The sequence below is a fragment of the Eretmochelys imbricata genome, chromosome 3 (genome assembly GCF_965152235.1).
Source record: "Eretmochelys imbricata isolate rEreImb1 chromosome 3, rEreImb1.hap1, whole genome shotgun sequence".
In the NCBI taxonomy this organism is placed as follows: Eukaryota; Metazoa; Chordata; order Testudines; family Cheloniidae; genus Eretmochelys; species Eretmochelys imbricata.
In genome coordinates, this window is record NC_135574.1 from 84,852,211 (window position 1) to 84,869,629 (window position 17,419).

Below are 17,419 nucleotides of genomic sequence, written 5' to 3' on the forward strand. Positions count from 1 at the left end.
AGTTTCAGCAGCCCATCTGGAGCTCCTTCTCTTCTCCTGCCTGCACTGCTCTGTCCAAAGTGCTCCAGAGTTGCAGCCTACTCCAGACAGTCCTCCCTCCCCAATCTCCAGGTAGCTATTGACATTGCTCTGCCTTGCACTCTTTTTATATGGGTCTGCTGGGCCCTGATTGGCCACTCCTCATAGCTCCCTTCCTATTGGCTGCTTTTTGCGCAGCCTCCCTAGGGCTCTATTAACCCCTTGTCTGCCAGTGTGGGGCAGATGTGCCATCACACTCCCTCTTGCCCCTCTGTGTTTAAGTAATACATCTTCCACACCCACTGAATGCTAGATTGATGCTTTCTGGCCAACTCAAACCCATCATACAACAATACAGCCATTTTTGTCACTACTGAATTTGGCTGAGATACTTCTACCATGGCAAGTTTATATCAAGTCTTGGCAGAAGAGGATCACATTCTACTAGTAGCTGAAAGCCCACACAATCACATGGGTGTAAATAATAAAGTTGTGTGTAAAAAAAGCTAAAAATAACTGAAAAACTTAAAAAATTGACAATAAGAGTGTGAATCCCATTTGTATGCTGGTTATCTTGGATGGGTGGTTGTTTTGATCTTTGTCTAGGAGGCCTTGTGCTGGGAGATGTGTGTTGATTTGTGCAGGTGGTGAATGAGGGGCTGTGTGTTCTGGGGGTTATTGTGTGTGCTGGTTGTGGTATGTGTATTGGTTGTGATGTATGGATGATTGTGTTGATTTGTGTGTAAGGAGAGTTGTGCTAGAAGAGTTGTGTGGATTTGTGTGGGTGACAGTTGGGCACATGGGTGTGGCAGTTGGACCAACCAATCGACCATCTGTGCAGTGTCCCTCATAAAACTGAAGAAACAGTCACATGCAGATTAGCTGAAGAGAAAGGGTGGGAATTGGTTGAGTTACCTCTGACATCACAATGGTCGAGGACTCTACAGACATAATAGGCTTCAGAGTGACACAAAGTGACAATCCTGAATCTTATTATATTGTATAGCTCCCAGCTGACACTGCCTTTTAACAGCTAACACAAATGACAAAGAGACACACAAGTGGTAACTGTCAACCCAAAACATGCAAAAACCTTAATACAGTACAGTGTCCCTAAAGGAAATCATTCAAAAGACCTTCCAGGTGTTAATATAGCTCCTCAGAACGAGTTTATAACACCAGTGCATACGAATGACTATATAAAGGGAAAAATAAGAGTGCACGACTGCCTCTGAAGCCATGGTGATAAAGATTAAATGCATATTCCACTTTATTGTTCTACATACTTTGAGATAATAAATACATACATGGAAAAACAAAATTCCATTGACCGAATAATGCATATTGTATTAAAATCATGTATGCTGCATTTAACACAGGTCAGTTAGAACAGTATATATGCCCTGCATCTATTATCAAAATGGATAAATTGCCTGGTGTATAGAATCTGGTATCACAAACCAACTGCAAGAATAACTACCATATATGGATTTCCCTTAACCTTTTTTCATGAGTGATTCAACAATATGGGTGTTGTTTTATTGCATACAACAGGAATTTCTTTTGATATCACAGATAACCTTGTTATTGTTTAAATTCATAACTAGTCTTTTAATCTTTTCTATCCTTTATACTTGTTATGAGATCTAGGCAAGTATCTTAGAAGTACCTTTGACACACATATATAGGACAAATCCAGTATCCACAGAGGCCTCCAGCAGCATAAATCTGCTGTACAAGGTGAGGCTGGATTTTGGAAGGCCATAAAAATGGGTGAATAGCCCCGAGACAGTGCAGAGCCAAACCCTGCAGAGGGTCCCTGCATGGCAGAATACACGGGATGGGTTGGCATAAGCTGAGGGAGCAGCAGGGCAAGGCCAAAGAATCCTTTGGTCCCACCCGCCCCAGAGCTGGGAATATGGGCCTTCTTCAGGCTCTGTGAACCAGCTACACAACAATGTTTAGGGGGGAGATTCCATCTGCTATTGACATGTTCAGTGCACAGCCCACTGGACTTGGCCCATAGCATACATAGTTTGCATGGCTACTTTTCCCATAGTTGATTTAAACTACCAAAATGTATAAAAAGACATTAAAGTCAGACATTAAATTAGAAAATGCATCTTAAAGCTTAGTTTAAAAAATGCATTTGATTTAAAATATCAAGCATATCACCTTATTATTGTTCTTCAGTTAGAATTCAACAAATGTTAATCATTGTACTCATTCACCCAGGAAGTATTAGTCTGATAACCCTCACTGTTGTATGATACAATGTGATATCAATTTTAGGATATAAACATTTTATAGCCAAAATGACCGGCAATTATGATGAACCACAATTAAAAGGAGATAGCTTATAAATCATCAGGAACAATCAGAACCATTAATTAGTAAGATATAATTGACCCACTATCAAGGTTAAGGAGAAAATAAGAGACATGGTTAATGGGATTTTTTTCATGAGCATTAAGAGCATTAAACCCCCAGTTGATTACTTTGTTAAAATGTATTGGACCTTGTACATAATATAAATATGAAACAGTGAAGCAGGAAGCAACCACACTGTCAGTCTGTCAAGATAGGAAGATGAGAGTTGCAGCCAAAGACACAGGGAACAACAGGAGATTCCTACAGCTCTTTTAAGACAAGTTCTGAGGTCCCATCATCCATGGGAGATGTCCATGCACAATTCCCATTGAAATCAATGGAAGTTGCTCATGCTCATCTCCTAGGATGATTGAGTCCCTGCATTTTTCTGAAGTTGTTTTGGTGTATTTACATCCACAAAATGCTTAAATTTCTTAGCTAAAAATAGATCTAGAATGATCATTCTGTTGTCTGTGCTCCTTACTGAAGTTCTGACTTTCCCATCTTGATACCAGTACTTTGACACCAGGCTGCATTTTCTGTTGCAAGTAGCATTAAAATTGTAGCCCCTAATGATTTACCCAGATTTCCAGTTAACAGCAATGGAAATGTGTAAACATGTTTGGGTATTTAAGTACTGCATTGAATTTCCTTCTTTATTTTACACATTTTGAACAAGGGTCTGGTCCTGAATCACCCAAGTCAACAGAATTTATGCCATGCACTGACTTTGATTGGAGCAGACCTAAATTGATTTTTCATGTAGTCATCTTAGTCCTGGAATTAACTTTAGTTTTATTCTAATAGCTTGTTAGAAGTACATTGTAATGCTCCATATACGGTCAGGATTAAGGAGTAGCTTTAGTACTCTTAGTCCTCAAGATATCATTATACAGTGGATCATGTATTCCAAGACAGCATTTGGCAATGTGTAACAACCTGAAACTTTTAATTAACAGTGGCACTGGCAGCTGTAATATCAGAAAATATCAGTTTATTTCCCTGTTACAATTATATTATGCTGTTTCCCTCCTGCACTATAAAACACCCTGTAAAGAGGAAAGAGCTGCTGGTAAGTACAGCTACTGAGGAAGCTGTATGGCCAGGGAGCAGTGCAAAAGCACTGGAGCCTCAATTCAGCAAAACACATTGCCCCAAGGATGTGAATAATGCCATTCCTGTTCAGGAAAGCAGGTAAGTGCGTGCTTTGCTGAGTAGAGATGGGATTACTCACGTGGTAAAAATGTGTAAGAGTTGAGTTAGTGCCTAGGTCTCCAAACAAAAGCCCCACTCCTAGTTGCATATCTTGAATTCTGTGGGATTTCCCTGTATATATCAGGACATCTATGTGATGGGAAGAGCACTAAGTCCCCTTTCTACTTCATACATGATTATCCCATAGAAACTCCCTAAATTTTGACTTGCTGATTTTTCCAGGCTTCTAGGCATGTTTTTTTCTCACACAGGACATGATTTGTTCCTTAGTTTGAACCCAGAATACTATGGTACTACGGGGGATGGTGATCTAAGCCCAGAAATAAGTGCAGAAGGGATATTGGGAGGAAACACAAGGAGGAGAGTGCAACAAGGGGAGCCTCCTGATTCATACTGAGAAAGGAGGGCAATCAGCTAGTTATCTTAGGTGCATGTACACGAACGCAAGAAGCCTGGGAAACAAGCAAGAAGAATTGGAAGTCTTGGCACAGTCAAGTAACTATGATGTGACCTGAATAACAGACTTGGTGGGGTAGTTCACATGTCTGGAGCACTGTCATGGATGGGTATAAACTATTCAGGAAGGACAGGCAGGGGAGGAAAGATGGAGGAGTTTCACTGTATGTAAGAGAGCAGTATGATTGTTCAGAGCTCCAGGATGAAACTACAGAAAACTCTTTTGAGAGTCTTTGGGTTAAGTTTAGAGGCGAGAGCAACAAGGGTGATGTCGTGGTGGGCATCTTCTATAGACCACCAGACCAGGAGGAGGCGGTAGACAAGGCTTTCTTCGGACAACTAACAGAAGTTTCCAGAACACAGGCCCTAGTTCTAATGTGGGACTTCAATCACTCTGACATCTCCTGGGAGAGCAATACAGCAGTGCTCAGACAATCCAGGAAATTTTTGAAGAATGTTGGGGATAAGTTCCTGGTACAACTACTGGAGGAACCAACCAGAGGCCGTTCTCCTCTTGACCTGCTGCTTACAAACAGGGAAGAATTGGTAGGGGAAGTAGAAGTGCGAAGCAACCTGGGCAGCAGTGACCATGAGATGGTTGAGCAGGCAACCAGTTTGGCTTAACAGTGAAATCTTCAGTGAGCTTAAACACAAAAAGGAAGCTTACAAGAATTAGAAACTTGGACAGATGAGTAGGGAGGAGTATAAAAATATTGCTCAAGCATGCAGGGGTGTAATCAGGAAGGCCAAAACTCAACTGGAGTTGCAGCTAGCAAGGGATATGAAGGGTAACAAGAAAGGTTTCTACAGGTATGTTAGCAACAAGAAAAAGTTCAGGTAAACTGTGGGACCCTTAATGAATGGGGGAGGCAACCTAGTGACAAGAAGAAAAGGTGTACTTGTGGCACCTTAGAGACTAACCAATTTATTTGAGCATAAGCTTTCGTGAGCTGAGCTGTAGCTCACAAAAGCTTATGCTTAAATAAATTGGTTAGTCTCTAAGGTGCCACAAGTACTCCTTTTCTTTTTGCAAATACAGACTAACACGGCTGTTACTCTGAAACCTAGTGACAGATGATGTGGAAAAAGCTAAAGTACTCAATGCTTTTTTTGCCTTGGTCTTCACAGACAAGGTCAGGTTCCACACTGCTGTCCTGGGCAACACAGTATAGGGAGGAGGTGAGCAGCCCTCAGTGGTGAAAGAATAGGTTAAGAACCATTTAGAAAAGCTGGACATGCACAAGTCCATGGTGTGACATTGCACTCCATAATGTTTTATGGAAATATGCTTATGAGTGTGAATATGATGTAACTGAAATATGCTTTATGCAAAAGGTCTCTTGTAAGGTATAATTACAAATCTTATAATCTACTGAATGTATCATTCTTGTATCTGAAACTAGGATTATGAAGTATAATTCTGAGGTCCTATTCAGTGATGAGCTGCCAAAATCTTAACAACCTGTTCCCTCCTCACCACACGAGGGGGTCGTGGCCCACCCCCGCTCCCCGGGACTCCTGCCCCATCCAAACCCCGTGTTCTTTGATGCCCCTGCCCCCCCAGATCCCTGCCCCATCCACCCCACTCCCCTGACTGCCCCTAGAACCGGGCAGGAGGGTCTTGTGAGCCACTGTAGTGGGTGTCCACCCCGCCCCGCCCCTAAGAGCCAGAGGGACCTGCCGGGGGCGAGGTGGGGAGTCCCGGCGGTGCTTACCTGGGGTGGCTCCGGGGAAGCATCCAGCATGTCCCTCTGGCTACTAAGGGCAGGGTAGCATAGCTGAGGGGGAGCGCCTGCTCCCCCCACTGATCACATCAAAAGTGGCGCCTTAGGCGCCGACTCCGTGGGTGCTCCGGGGCTGGAGCACCCACAGGGAAAATTTGGTGGGTGCCCCGCCCCAAGCCCAGCCCCAACTTGCCTCTGTTGCCTCCCCTGAATGCGCTGTCCCGCTCTGTTTCTTCACCGCCCCCGCCCCCCGGCCGGCTTCCAGTGGATCAGCTGTTTGCGCGGGAAGCCTGGGAGGGCTCAGAAGCAGGCGGTGGCTTCATGCTCAGGCCCAGGGAGGCAGAGGTGAGCTGGGGCGGGGAGCGGTTCCCCTGCCCCCCGTCCCGGGTTACCTGCTGCGGCGTGGGAGGCCCTCCTCATGCTCCCCCGCCCCAGCTCACCTCCGCTCCGCCTCCTTGGGCCTGAGCACGAAGACGCTGCTTGCTTCTCAGCCCACCCAGGCTTCCCGTGCAAACAGCTGATTCACAGGAAGCTGGGGCGGGGCAGAGAAGCAGAGCGGGGCGGAGTGTAACCAGGGGTGGAGGTGGAGCGGAGGTGAGCTGGGGCTGGGGAGGGGAGGGGAGCTGCCAGTGGGTGCTCTGCACCCACCAAATTTTCCCCTGGGTGCTCCAGCTCCGGAGTGCCCACGGAGTCGGCGCCTAAGGCGCCACTTTTGGCCGGTTGTTAAATTTAGAAGCCCTTTTAGAACAGGTTGTCCCTCATGGGACAACCGATTCTAAAAGTGCTTCTAAATTTAACAACTGGTTCCAGCGAACCAGTTCAAACCGGCTCCAGCTCACCACTGGTCCTATTGTAATTATGCGAAGTGTGGGCCATTAATGTTTTAGAATCTTGATGGTTCCCATTGATTAGGACAATCAGCTGTAAATGGCTCTGTTTACTTGCAAACCTTCCTGTGTATGTGTAGGCCAGCCCAGGAAGAATGGAGGCTGGGGGTCTCTCAGGACATGTGACCATGTCACATGATACCAGAATCCATCCTAAATCTGGTACTTTTCTATTTAGAAGGAGAGGTGGGGACTCAGGGAGAGAAAGGATTCCCACCTTGTGGCAAAGCTATAAAAGATGTGGAGCAGAATAAGGGGGGTCCAAGTCACGAGAAACCCCCTGCTTTTCACCTAAGATGCCTGCTGGAACTAACAAGTGGAGAGGATTGGGCCCAGACTAGAAAGGAGTCTATTCTGTGAAAGAAGCTTACTGAAACATCTCTGAGGGTGAGATTTTTACTTGTATTCAGTTTCTTAATGTATTAGGCTTAGACTTGCGTGTTTTGTTTTATTTTGCTTGGTAACTTACTTTGTTCTGACTGTTATTACTTGGAACCACTTAAATCCTACTTTTTATACTTAATAAAATCACTTTTGTTTATTGACAAACCCAGAGTAAGTGATTAATATCTGGGGGAGCAAACAGCTGTGCATATCTCTCTATCAGTGTTACAGAGAGTTTACCCTGTATAAGCTTTATACAGAGTAGAACGGATTTATTGGGGGTTTGGATCCCATTGGGAGCTGGGTGTCTGGGTGCTGGAGATAGGTGACCCGCTGAGCAGTTTTTGGTTAAAGTCTGCAGCTTTAAGGGTGTGGACCAGACCTGGGTCTGTGCTGCAGCAGACTAGCGTGTCTGGCTCAACAAGGCAGGGTTCTAGAATCCCAAGCTGGCAGAGTTAACTAGGCTCAGAGTTAACTTCAGCACGTTAGGTGACAGTCCCAAGGTGGTCTCTGTGACCGAACCTGTCACACATGCATCCGAGGGTGCTGAGGGAATTGGCTGATGTAATTACAGAGCCATTGGCCACCATCTTTGAAAACTCGTGGCGATTGGGGGAGGTCCCAGATGATAATGGGAGACTTCAATCACCCTGATATCTGCTGGGAGAGCAATACAGCGGTGCACAGACAATCCAGGAAGTTTTTGGAAAATGTAGGGGACAATTTCCTGGTGCAAGTGCTGGAGGAACCAACTAGGGGCAGAGCTCTTCTTGACCTGCTGCTCACAAACCGGGAAGAATTAGTAGGGGAGCAAAAGTGGATGGGAACCTGGGAGGCAGTGACCATGAGATGGTCGAGTTCAGGATCCTGACACAAGGAAGAAAGGAAAGCAGCAGAATATGGACCCTGGACTTCAGAAAAAGCAGACTTTGACTCCCTCAGGGAACAGATGGGCAAGATCCCCTGGGAGAATAACATGAAGGGGAAAGGAGTCCAGGAGAGCTGGCTGTATTTTAAAGAAGACTTATTGAGGTTACAGGGACAAACCATCCCGATGTGTAGAAAGAATAGTAAATATGGCAGGTGACCAGCTTGGCTGAACAGTGAAAACCTTGCTGATCTTAAAAACAAAAAAGACGCTTACAAGAAGTGGAAGATTGGACAAATGACTAGGGATGAGTATAAGAATATTGCTCGGGCATGCAGGAGTGAAATCAGGAAGGCCAAATCACACCTGGAGTTGCAGCTAGCAAGAGATGTTAAGAGTTACAAGAAGGGTTTCTTCAGGTATGTTAGTAACAAGAAGAAAGTCAAGGAAAGTGTGGGCCCCTTACTGAATGAGGGAGGCACCTAGTGACAGAGGATGTGGAAAAAGCTAATGTACTCGATGCTTTTTTTGCCTCTGTCTTCACGAACAAGGTCATCTCCCAGACTACTGCACTGGGCAGCACAGCATGGGGAGGAGGTGACCAGCCCTCTGTGGAGAAAGAAGTGGTTCGGGACTATTTAGAAAAGCTGGACGTGCACAAGTCCATGGGGCTGGATGCGTTGCATCCGAGAGTGCTAAAGGAGTTGGTGGATGTGATTGCAGAGCCATTGGCCATTATCTTTGAAAACTCATGGCGATTGGGGGAAGTCCCGGACGACTGGAAAAAGGCTAATGTAGTGCCCATCTTTAAAAAAGGGAAGAAGGAGGATCCTGGGAACTACAGGCCAGTCAGCCTCACCTCAGTTCCTGGAAAAATCATGGAACAAGTCCTCAAGGAATCAATTCTGAAGCACTTAGAGGAGAGGAAAGTGATCAGGAACAGTCAGCATGGATTCATCAAGGGCAAGTTATGCCTGACTAATCTAATTGCTTTCTATGAGGAGATAACTGGTTCTGTGGATGAAGGGAAAGCAGTGGACGTGTTGTTCCTTCACTTTAGCAAAGCTTTTGACACCGTCTCCCACAGTATTCTTGCCAGCAAGTTAAAGAAGTATGGGCTGGATGAATGGACTATAAGGTGGATAGAAAGCTGGCTAGATTGTCGGGCTCAACAGTTAGTGATCAATGGCTCCATGTCTAGTTGGCAGCTGGTATCAAGTGGAGTGCCCCAAGGGTCGGTCCTGGGGCCGGTTTTGTTCAATATCTTCATAAATGATCTGGAGGATGGTGTGGATTGCACCCTCAGCAAGTTTGCAGATGACACTAAACTGAGAGGAGAGGTAGATACACTGAAGGGTAGGGATTGGATACAGAGGGACCTAGACAAATTGGAGGATTGGGCCAAAAGAAATCTGATGAGGTTCAACAAGGACAAGTGCAGAGTCCTGCACTTAGGATGGAAGAATCCAATGTACCGCTACAGACTAGGGACCGAATGGCTCAGCAGCAGTTCTGAAGAAAAGGACCTAGGGGTTACAGTGGATGAGAAGCTGGATATGAGTCAACAGTGTGCCCTTGTTGCCAAGAAGGACAATGGCATTTCGGGATGCATAAATAGGGGCATTGCCAGCAGATTGAGGGACGTGATCGTTCCCCTCTATTCGACACTGGTGAGGCCTCATCTGGAGTAGTGTGTCCAGTTTTGGGCCCCACACTACAAGAAGGATGTGGAAAAATTGTAAAGCGTCCAGCGGAGGGCAACAAAAATGATTAGGGGACTGGAACTCATGACTTATGAGGAGAGAATGAGGGAACTGGGATTGTTTAGTCTACGGAAGAGAAGAATGAGGGGGGATTTGATAGCTGCTTTCAACTACCTGAAAGGGAGTTCCAAAGAGGATGGCTCTAGACTGTTGTCAGTGGTAGCAGATGACAGAACAAGGAGTAATGGTCTCAAGTTGCAGTGGGGGAGATTTAGGTTGGATATTAGGAAAAACTTTTTCACTAGGAGGGTGGTGAAACACTGGAATGCGTTACCTAGGGAGGTGGTGGAATCTCCTTCCTTAGAAGTTTTTAAGGTCAGGCTTGACAAAGCCCTGGCTGGGATGATTTAATTGGGGATTAGTCCTGCTTTGAGCAGGGGGTTGGACTAGATGACCTCCTGAGGTCCCTTCCAACCCTGATATTCTATGATTCTATGATTGGAAAAAGTCAAATATAGTGCCTATCTTTAAAAAAGGGAAGAAGGAGAACCCAGGGAACTACAGTCCAGTCAGCCTCACCTCAGTCCCTCGAAAAATCATGGAGCGGGTCCTCAAGGAAACCATTTTGAAGGAACTGGAGGAGAGGAAGGTGACCAGGAACAGTCAATATGGATTCATTAAGGACAAGTCATGCTTGACCAACCTGATTGCCTTCTATGATGAGATAACTGACTCTGTGGATATGGGGAAAGCAGTGGATATGATATATCTTGAGTTTGGCAAAGCTTTTGATACGGTCTCCCACAGTATTCTTGCCAGCAAGTTAAAAAAGTATGGATTGGATGAATTGACTATAAGGTGGATAGAAAGCTGACTAGATTGTTGGGCTCAATGGGTAGTGATCAACAGCTCAGTGTCTAGTTGGCAGCCAGTATGAAGCAGAGTGCCCCAGGGGTCAGTCCTGGGGCTGGTTTTGTTCAACATCTTCATTAATGATCTGGATGATGGGATGGATTGAACCCTCAGCAAGTTCACAGGTGACACTAAGCTGGGGGGAGAGGTACATATGCTGGAGGGTAGAGATAGGGTCCAGTGTGACCTAGACAGATTGGGCCAAAAGAAATCTGATGAGGTTCAACAAAGACAAGTGCAGAGTCCTGCACTTAGGATGGAAGAATCCCATGCACCACTACAGGCTGGGGACCGAATGGCTAAGCAGCAGTTCTGAAGAAAAGGACCTAGGGGTTACAGTGGATGAGGAGCTGGATATGAGTCAGCAGAGTGCCCTCATTGCCAGGAAGGCTAATAGCATACTGGGCTGCATTAGTAGGAGTATTGCCAGCAGATCGAGGGAAGTGATGATTCCCCTCTATTCAGCACTGGTGAGGCCACATCTGGAGTACTCCATCCAAGTTTGGGCCCCACACTACAGAAAGGATGTGGACAAATTGGAGAGAGTCCAGAGGAGGGCAACAGAAATGATCAGGGGGCTGGGGCACATGACTTACAAGGAGAGGCTGAGGGAACTGGGCTTGTTTAGCCTGCAGAAGAGTGGAGGGGGGTTTGATATCAGCCTTCAACTACCTCAAGGGGGGTTCCAAAGAGGATGGAGCTCAGCTGTTCTTAGTGGTGATAGATGACAGAACAAGCAGCAATGGTCTGAAATTGCAGTGGTGGAGGTCTAGGTTGGATACTAGGAAACACTATTTCACTAGGAGGGTGGTGAAGCACTGGAATGGGTTATCTAGGGAGGTGGTGGAATCTCCATCCTTAGAGGTTTTTAAGGCCCAGCTTGACAAAGCCCTGGCTGGGATGATTTAGTTGGAGTTGGTCTTGCTTTGAGCAGGGGGTTGGACTAGATGATCTCCTGAGGTCTCTTCCAACCCTGATATTCTATGATTCTATACTTTGAACTCCAGGACAGTGCTGTAACTGAAGAGAGATGCTTTGTTTCCTGTTAGAGAGGCATAGAGATATTGAATCATATTGTTCTTTCAGAACTCACTGAAGTCAGAGGAGCTGTACAGATGTAACTGAGAGCAGAGTCCAAACCATTACTTGCGTAGAATGTAGAATCTTTATGCACAATACGGAAGGCTGCACAGGTATGGAAGAAATGGCTAGCTCTACAGTAGACTAAAAAGGGAGGGCTGGGATAGAAAATTATAAAAAATAGCAGCTAGAGTGAAATGATGTCCTCAATCTATCCCTGTTAGTGTTTTCTACAGTCTCCATCACTCATGTGTATCAGCACGAGTGATATAACAGGGGGATGTTTTCAGAGCCGGTACTAGGCATAAGCAGACTAAGCAATTGGGTAGGGTTCCAAGCAGCTCAAGGGGGGCTCTCATTCACTTTTTATCATAAGAACTTGCCTGTTTTAGTGTTTGGGGGGGGGACGGGAACAAAAATATTTCTGCTTAGGGCTAGCACCAGCTCTGGATGTTTCACAGGCATCTGCAGGAATCAGTGACTGTTGCATCCATTTCTAACGGTTGATAAGTTTCTTCCATCAAAAATACTTTTTTTTTAGTATTTGGTTCTGTACAGTGTTGAATAAATGGAGCTACAAATGGATGGTCCATGAAAAAAATAACATTTTGATGCTAGCAGTTATACATCACTTATTTACTAAGGCCCAACTCTTCAAATGTATTTAGGCACCTAACTCCTATTGGAATCAGGCACCTAAATACTTTTGAGGATCTGAGCCTAAGCGCCCAGCACTGCACAGGCCTATGCACTACTTAAGCTCTACTTAAATCCTATTTTGAGCACTAAAAAGATACACAAGCCTTGTGTGGTTGCTTTGCACAGGGGTTGGTTTTACCCTAGGATGATATAAAGAAACTGATGATAGGTCTGAACGGAAACTAATGGGAAAGGGTCATTTAACGTAACAGTTTGGAATGAATAAGGTTTTCAAAAATACCAGATTTTATCTGTATACATAGATTTTACTGATACTTCAACAGAGTCCCAAAGCAGTTTTTTCTCTAAATCAATAACAAAAAATACATTTGACATTAAACAAAATGAATAGTATTCATACTATTTGAACATTCTGCAAATTGAGAATGATTTTTTTTGTCAGAAGCTGTTGCATAGAATATTTTCATTTTTTAGCAATGGCAGTCTCTCCAGAAGAAAATTTGAAAAACAGAAATCTTTATTTCTGTTTAACCTTTCACAGTAATTAAGAACCTTTTCTGTTGAATTAGTACTGTGTGCTTGAGCTTACCATGTTAATAAGTCAAAAGTCTGTGTCTGTCAGTTGTAATATGGCAGTTATTGACAGGGGATTTCATGATGAGATTACAAGCAGAGCTGCAGAAAATCTACAGCAGTGAAAGGAAATATGTGAATCTGGGAAAACCTGGTATTTTCCAAATGAACAATAATCACTCTAACTAGTCAAAGCAAATGAAACAGATTTTTAAAAGTATGATTAAGTTTGCGAGTGGCTCTAAAATCCTTTTAAATTTTCTACCAGACATTTTTATATTTTCCCTCTAGAAAAGGCAAGTTTGCATACAAATTAAAAGATGCGTGCATTAAAACCATGATCAGGTTGCTCTAATAAAATGGTCTTATAGAATTAATGAGGATTAAAACTGGTGACAGCAATCTTGATGTTGCTTTATTCTTCAGTGCTGTGTGACTTTTGGCTAAGCATCTATCTTTTCTAACACTACACCACTCTGGGCGGGGGGTGATTTTCCCAAACAGCTGTTCTTGTTTGTTCCCAGTTCTGCAGCTTCTGCCAAAGTATTAGTCAATGGTTTTCCAAGAGTTTCTGGGAGCATTAATGTTAGCATTCCACTCAGAAAGGCCATGATTCCAACAAGCAACTGGAAGAAATAAACAATTAATGTAAGGGTTACACATGTCTTTGGGTTCATGGAAAACATTGGTCTTGCTTGCGAAAATACTTTTAAAATTTGGGAGCACAGTGAACTTCAATGAAAACCAAAGATCAAAAGTCTTAAATGTTCCCTGTTGCAATTGCTAAAATAAAATAAAACAAAAATCAATACATAAATAAACTGAAAGATTGTCCAGCAAAGTTAACACAGACCAAGTCAAATGTTTTACACAATGAGCTAAATACAGCCCCAGCATAAGCAGGAACAACTTTGCAGAAGTGAACAGAATGCATGCAACTTCATTGAAAAATTATTCTCTTTAGCAGATAGTAATTTTAAAAGTAATTGTAAGATTGCTTAAATTCATTTTACATTTATTTTTATTGGATTACAACTTCCCTGCTGTCACACAGAGGGGGGAAAAGAAGCTGTAGACCTGGCTCTTCGTCTACCTACTCTACCTATCATCATAGTATTTGAGCACCTTTCTCCAATGCAAGCTGTAGGTCAGGATCTCTTAACTGGGATTATAGAGATCCTGATTAAAGAAAGCACTTCAGCACATGTTTAAGTCCATTCCTATGCAGGAAGATGCTTAAGTACATACTTGCATAATGTTCTGAATAGGTATGATGTCCTGAGTCAGAGAGAGAAAGCTGATGGGGGCCCAGCTTCTAACTGACCCATGCATTGTGTCTATGATCTGGATATGTACATTGTGATTTCAGTGTGTACTATTATTATTATCGTTTTATTTTATTGTGGTAGTAGCCAAAGACCACAATCAGGATCGGGATCCACTGTGCTAGGTGCACACACGCAGGAAGATGCTGTCCCAAAGAACAATAGAAGATTTCCCATCAATTTGTTGCTCTGGACCAGTGGTTTTCAACCTTTTTTCATTTGCAGACCCCTAAAACATTCTGAATGGATGGGTAGACCCCTGTGGAAATTCAGCCTGTGGCCTGCAGACCCCTACCATAGAAGTCTAAGACTGAAAACTGGCTGAACAGAATTCAACTATAAATATTGCAGGTGCTCAGCATGGCATTTGATGCAGTCTGAGAAAGGGCGCTGAACTGTGGGCTTCTATGGTAACAACACTTCCAGGTTTTGACCTGTAGGTGGGGGAATTCACATACTGTACTTTTGATCCATCAGAAAAACGGAATTCCTTTTCTTGGATCTGAAACTTTATTTTCATAGTCACCTTTCACGGTCCCCTTAGACACAATCTGTAGACCGCAGGTTGAAAACCACTGCTCTGGACAATCGGCACTTTTAAAAATTCTTCCTTGTTTTCTCTTTTCTTTAATTTTTATTGCTTGATAAGGATGATAATACTTAGCAATGAACATCTTCAAAGCATTGTACAGATATTAACACACTAATCTTCAATCTTATCCCATTATGCTCCCTATGCTCTTACTCTACTTCTCTGTAAATACATGTCTTTAATACACCATTTCTGGCAGGCTTCTTTTTCTGTTTTATAACTGTTACTTTGTGCATTTTGATACTGTGATGTCCTCAACTTGCTCTGTACTGATCCCAAGCTCTGATCCATTTTGTTTAATACTTTCCTTCTAAACATGAGAGAGAACATATGAAATGGCTGTGGTTATGACTTTCATAACACAGCACTTTCAGACAGATATGGGTACACTGGCAGGCAACCACCCCCTAATTCTAAATGAAAATAGCTCTTTGGAAGTGAGAAAGGAGATTTCAAATTTGAAGTCTCAGCTGTAACTTGACAGAGTTATTTTCCGTTAAAAACACCAAGCTGTTTATGATCCCTCAGGGCCAGAGCCACCAATTGTCTTAAGCAATCCTCTGTGAGAAGCAGAATTATATCTGTTTCAAAGTAGCAGCCATGTTAGTCTGTATCTGTAAAAAGAAAAGGAGTACTTGTGGCACCTTAAGAGACTAACAAATTCTGTTACACTCATATTGAGTGCAGAAGCTAAAAGAGTAAAAAACTAAGCAAAATACTGTTGAATGCTACATACTACAATGAAAGTAAAACCGTTACATTCCTACAATGAAGAATTAGAAAAGAGGGCAATCATCACTACTACAGTAGGAATGAAGGCTAGACTGGTGGAGGTCTCTGCAGGCAGGTACACAGTTATAGGAGAGAGTGTTTCAAGAGGAGGCTTAATTGTATACACTAACTACTAGATCCCATCTTTAATATTTTTCAATATTTTCCTTGAAAAGAGCTGTCAGCTCCCTCACTTTTTCAGCCACCATAATGTTACTGTTATACCACAATTTTGAGAAAAATAACACGATCTATAAAAGCATCCAATGGATGCTTTTGCAGTTGGAAATTGTTCACTTATCTGTAGTCAACTCTCCATAGTTAACAGTCATTCTGACCTGTGCTGCCACATTGACTGTCTGGAAATCTCCGACACTGCCTCATTTTAGATTTTGCCTTAAAACTGTTAGGTGGAATTTCCAAAAGCGCTCAGGTTTGGCCTTTTCCTGGTCACACTGTCGTCAATGGTAAAATTTCTAGGGCCTGATTCTCATCTACACTAAGGCTTCTTTACACAGTGCAAAGGGCTGAAAGCGGGTGTAAATGAAATGTACTCCCACTTTAAAGCATCTTTATACGACCACTGTGGCGCAAAAGAGCCTTAGTATAAATGCGAATCAGGCTTCCATCACTTCAGTGGGAACAGGAGTAGGTCAGTGCTGAACGCTTTTGGAAATCCCACCAGTTAGACTAACCAGTTCCAGTTAGTCTCCAATTCATTCTGAATCATACTCACCCTTCCCCCCATTAAGCATATCTATCCAGAGGCAGATTAAGATTTACTGGGGCCCTGGGCACAAGGAACATTGCCCCTCCCCCCACATCCCACCATGGGGCCCTGCCCTTGCTCCTCCCTTCCCCACATGGCCCTGCCTCTTGGCCAGGCTGGAAATCGAGCCATGGTAAAAGCTGCCCAGGGAGCCTGGGCTTCTGTGGGGAGCCCTGGACCCTCCACCTGTCCTGGATGGCATGCCCTAGGGGGCAGGGACACGGGCCGTGCGCTGCTCTCGGGCACCCCAGCTCTTCGTTGTCATCTTGTCAATAAATTGCTTGGTTTTGAATTAATAACCCCGCTGATACTTGTAACAGTAGTTTTGGAACCTGAGTTTCAGGTGAGTGAGTGTGGACAGCATGGGGAGGAGGTGACCAGCCCTCTGTGGAGAAAGAAGTGGTTCGGGACTATTTAGAAAAGCTAGACGTGCACAAGTCCATGGGGCTGGATGCGTTGCATCCGAGAGTGCTAAAGGAGTTGGTGGATGTGATTGCAGAGCCATTGGCCATTATCTTTGAAAACTCATGGCGATTGGGGGAAGTCCCGGACGACTGGAAAAAGGCTAATGTAGTGCCCATCTTTAAAAAAGGGAAGGAGGAGGATCCTGGGAACTACAGGCCAGTCAGCCTCACCTCAGTCCCTGGAAAAATCATGGAATAGGTCCTCAAGGAATCAATTCTGAAGCACTTAGAGGAGAGGAAAGTGATCAGGAACAGTCAGCATGGATTCACCAAGGGCAAGTCATGCCTGACTAATCTAATTGACTTCTGTGACGAGATAACTGGCTCTGTGGACGAGGGGAAAGCAGTGGACGTGTTGTTCCTTGACTTTAGCAAAGCTTTTGACACCGTCTCCCACAGTATTCTTGCCAGCAAGTTAAAGAAGTATGGGTTGGATGAACGGACTATAAGGTGGATAGAAAGCTGGCTAGATTGTCGGGCTCAACGGTTAGTGATCAATGGCTCCATGTCTAGTTGGCAGCCGGTATCAAGTGGAGTGCCCCAAGGGTCGGTCCTGGGGCCGGTTTTATTCAATATCTTCATAAATGATCTGGAGGATGGTGTGGATTGCACCCTCAGCAAGTTTGCAGATGACACTAAACTGAGAGG

The 17,419-nt window shown here is 44.1% G+C and overlaps 1 protein-coding gene across 2 annotated transcripts in view; it reads right to left on the reverse strand.

Annotated features, from left to right (window-relative positions):
* Nucleotides 1-12,561: 12,561 nt before the first annotated feature.
* The window catches only part of SLC22A16 (solute carrier family 22 member 16), a 54,181-nt gene continuing 49,323 nt past the window's right edge, over nucleotides 12,562-17,419 (reverse strand). Inside the window, exon 8 of one of the 2 annotated variants that reach the window (XM_077812934.1) lies at nucleotides 12,562-13,476. In XM_077812934.1, coding sequence (XP_077669060.1) covers nucleotides 13,294-13,476 — 183 coding nt within the window. In that variant the 3' untranslated portion in view covers nucleotides 12,562-13,293. The other variant, XM_077812937.1, reaches the window with a different exon arrangement.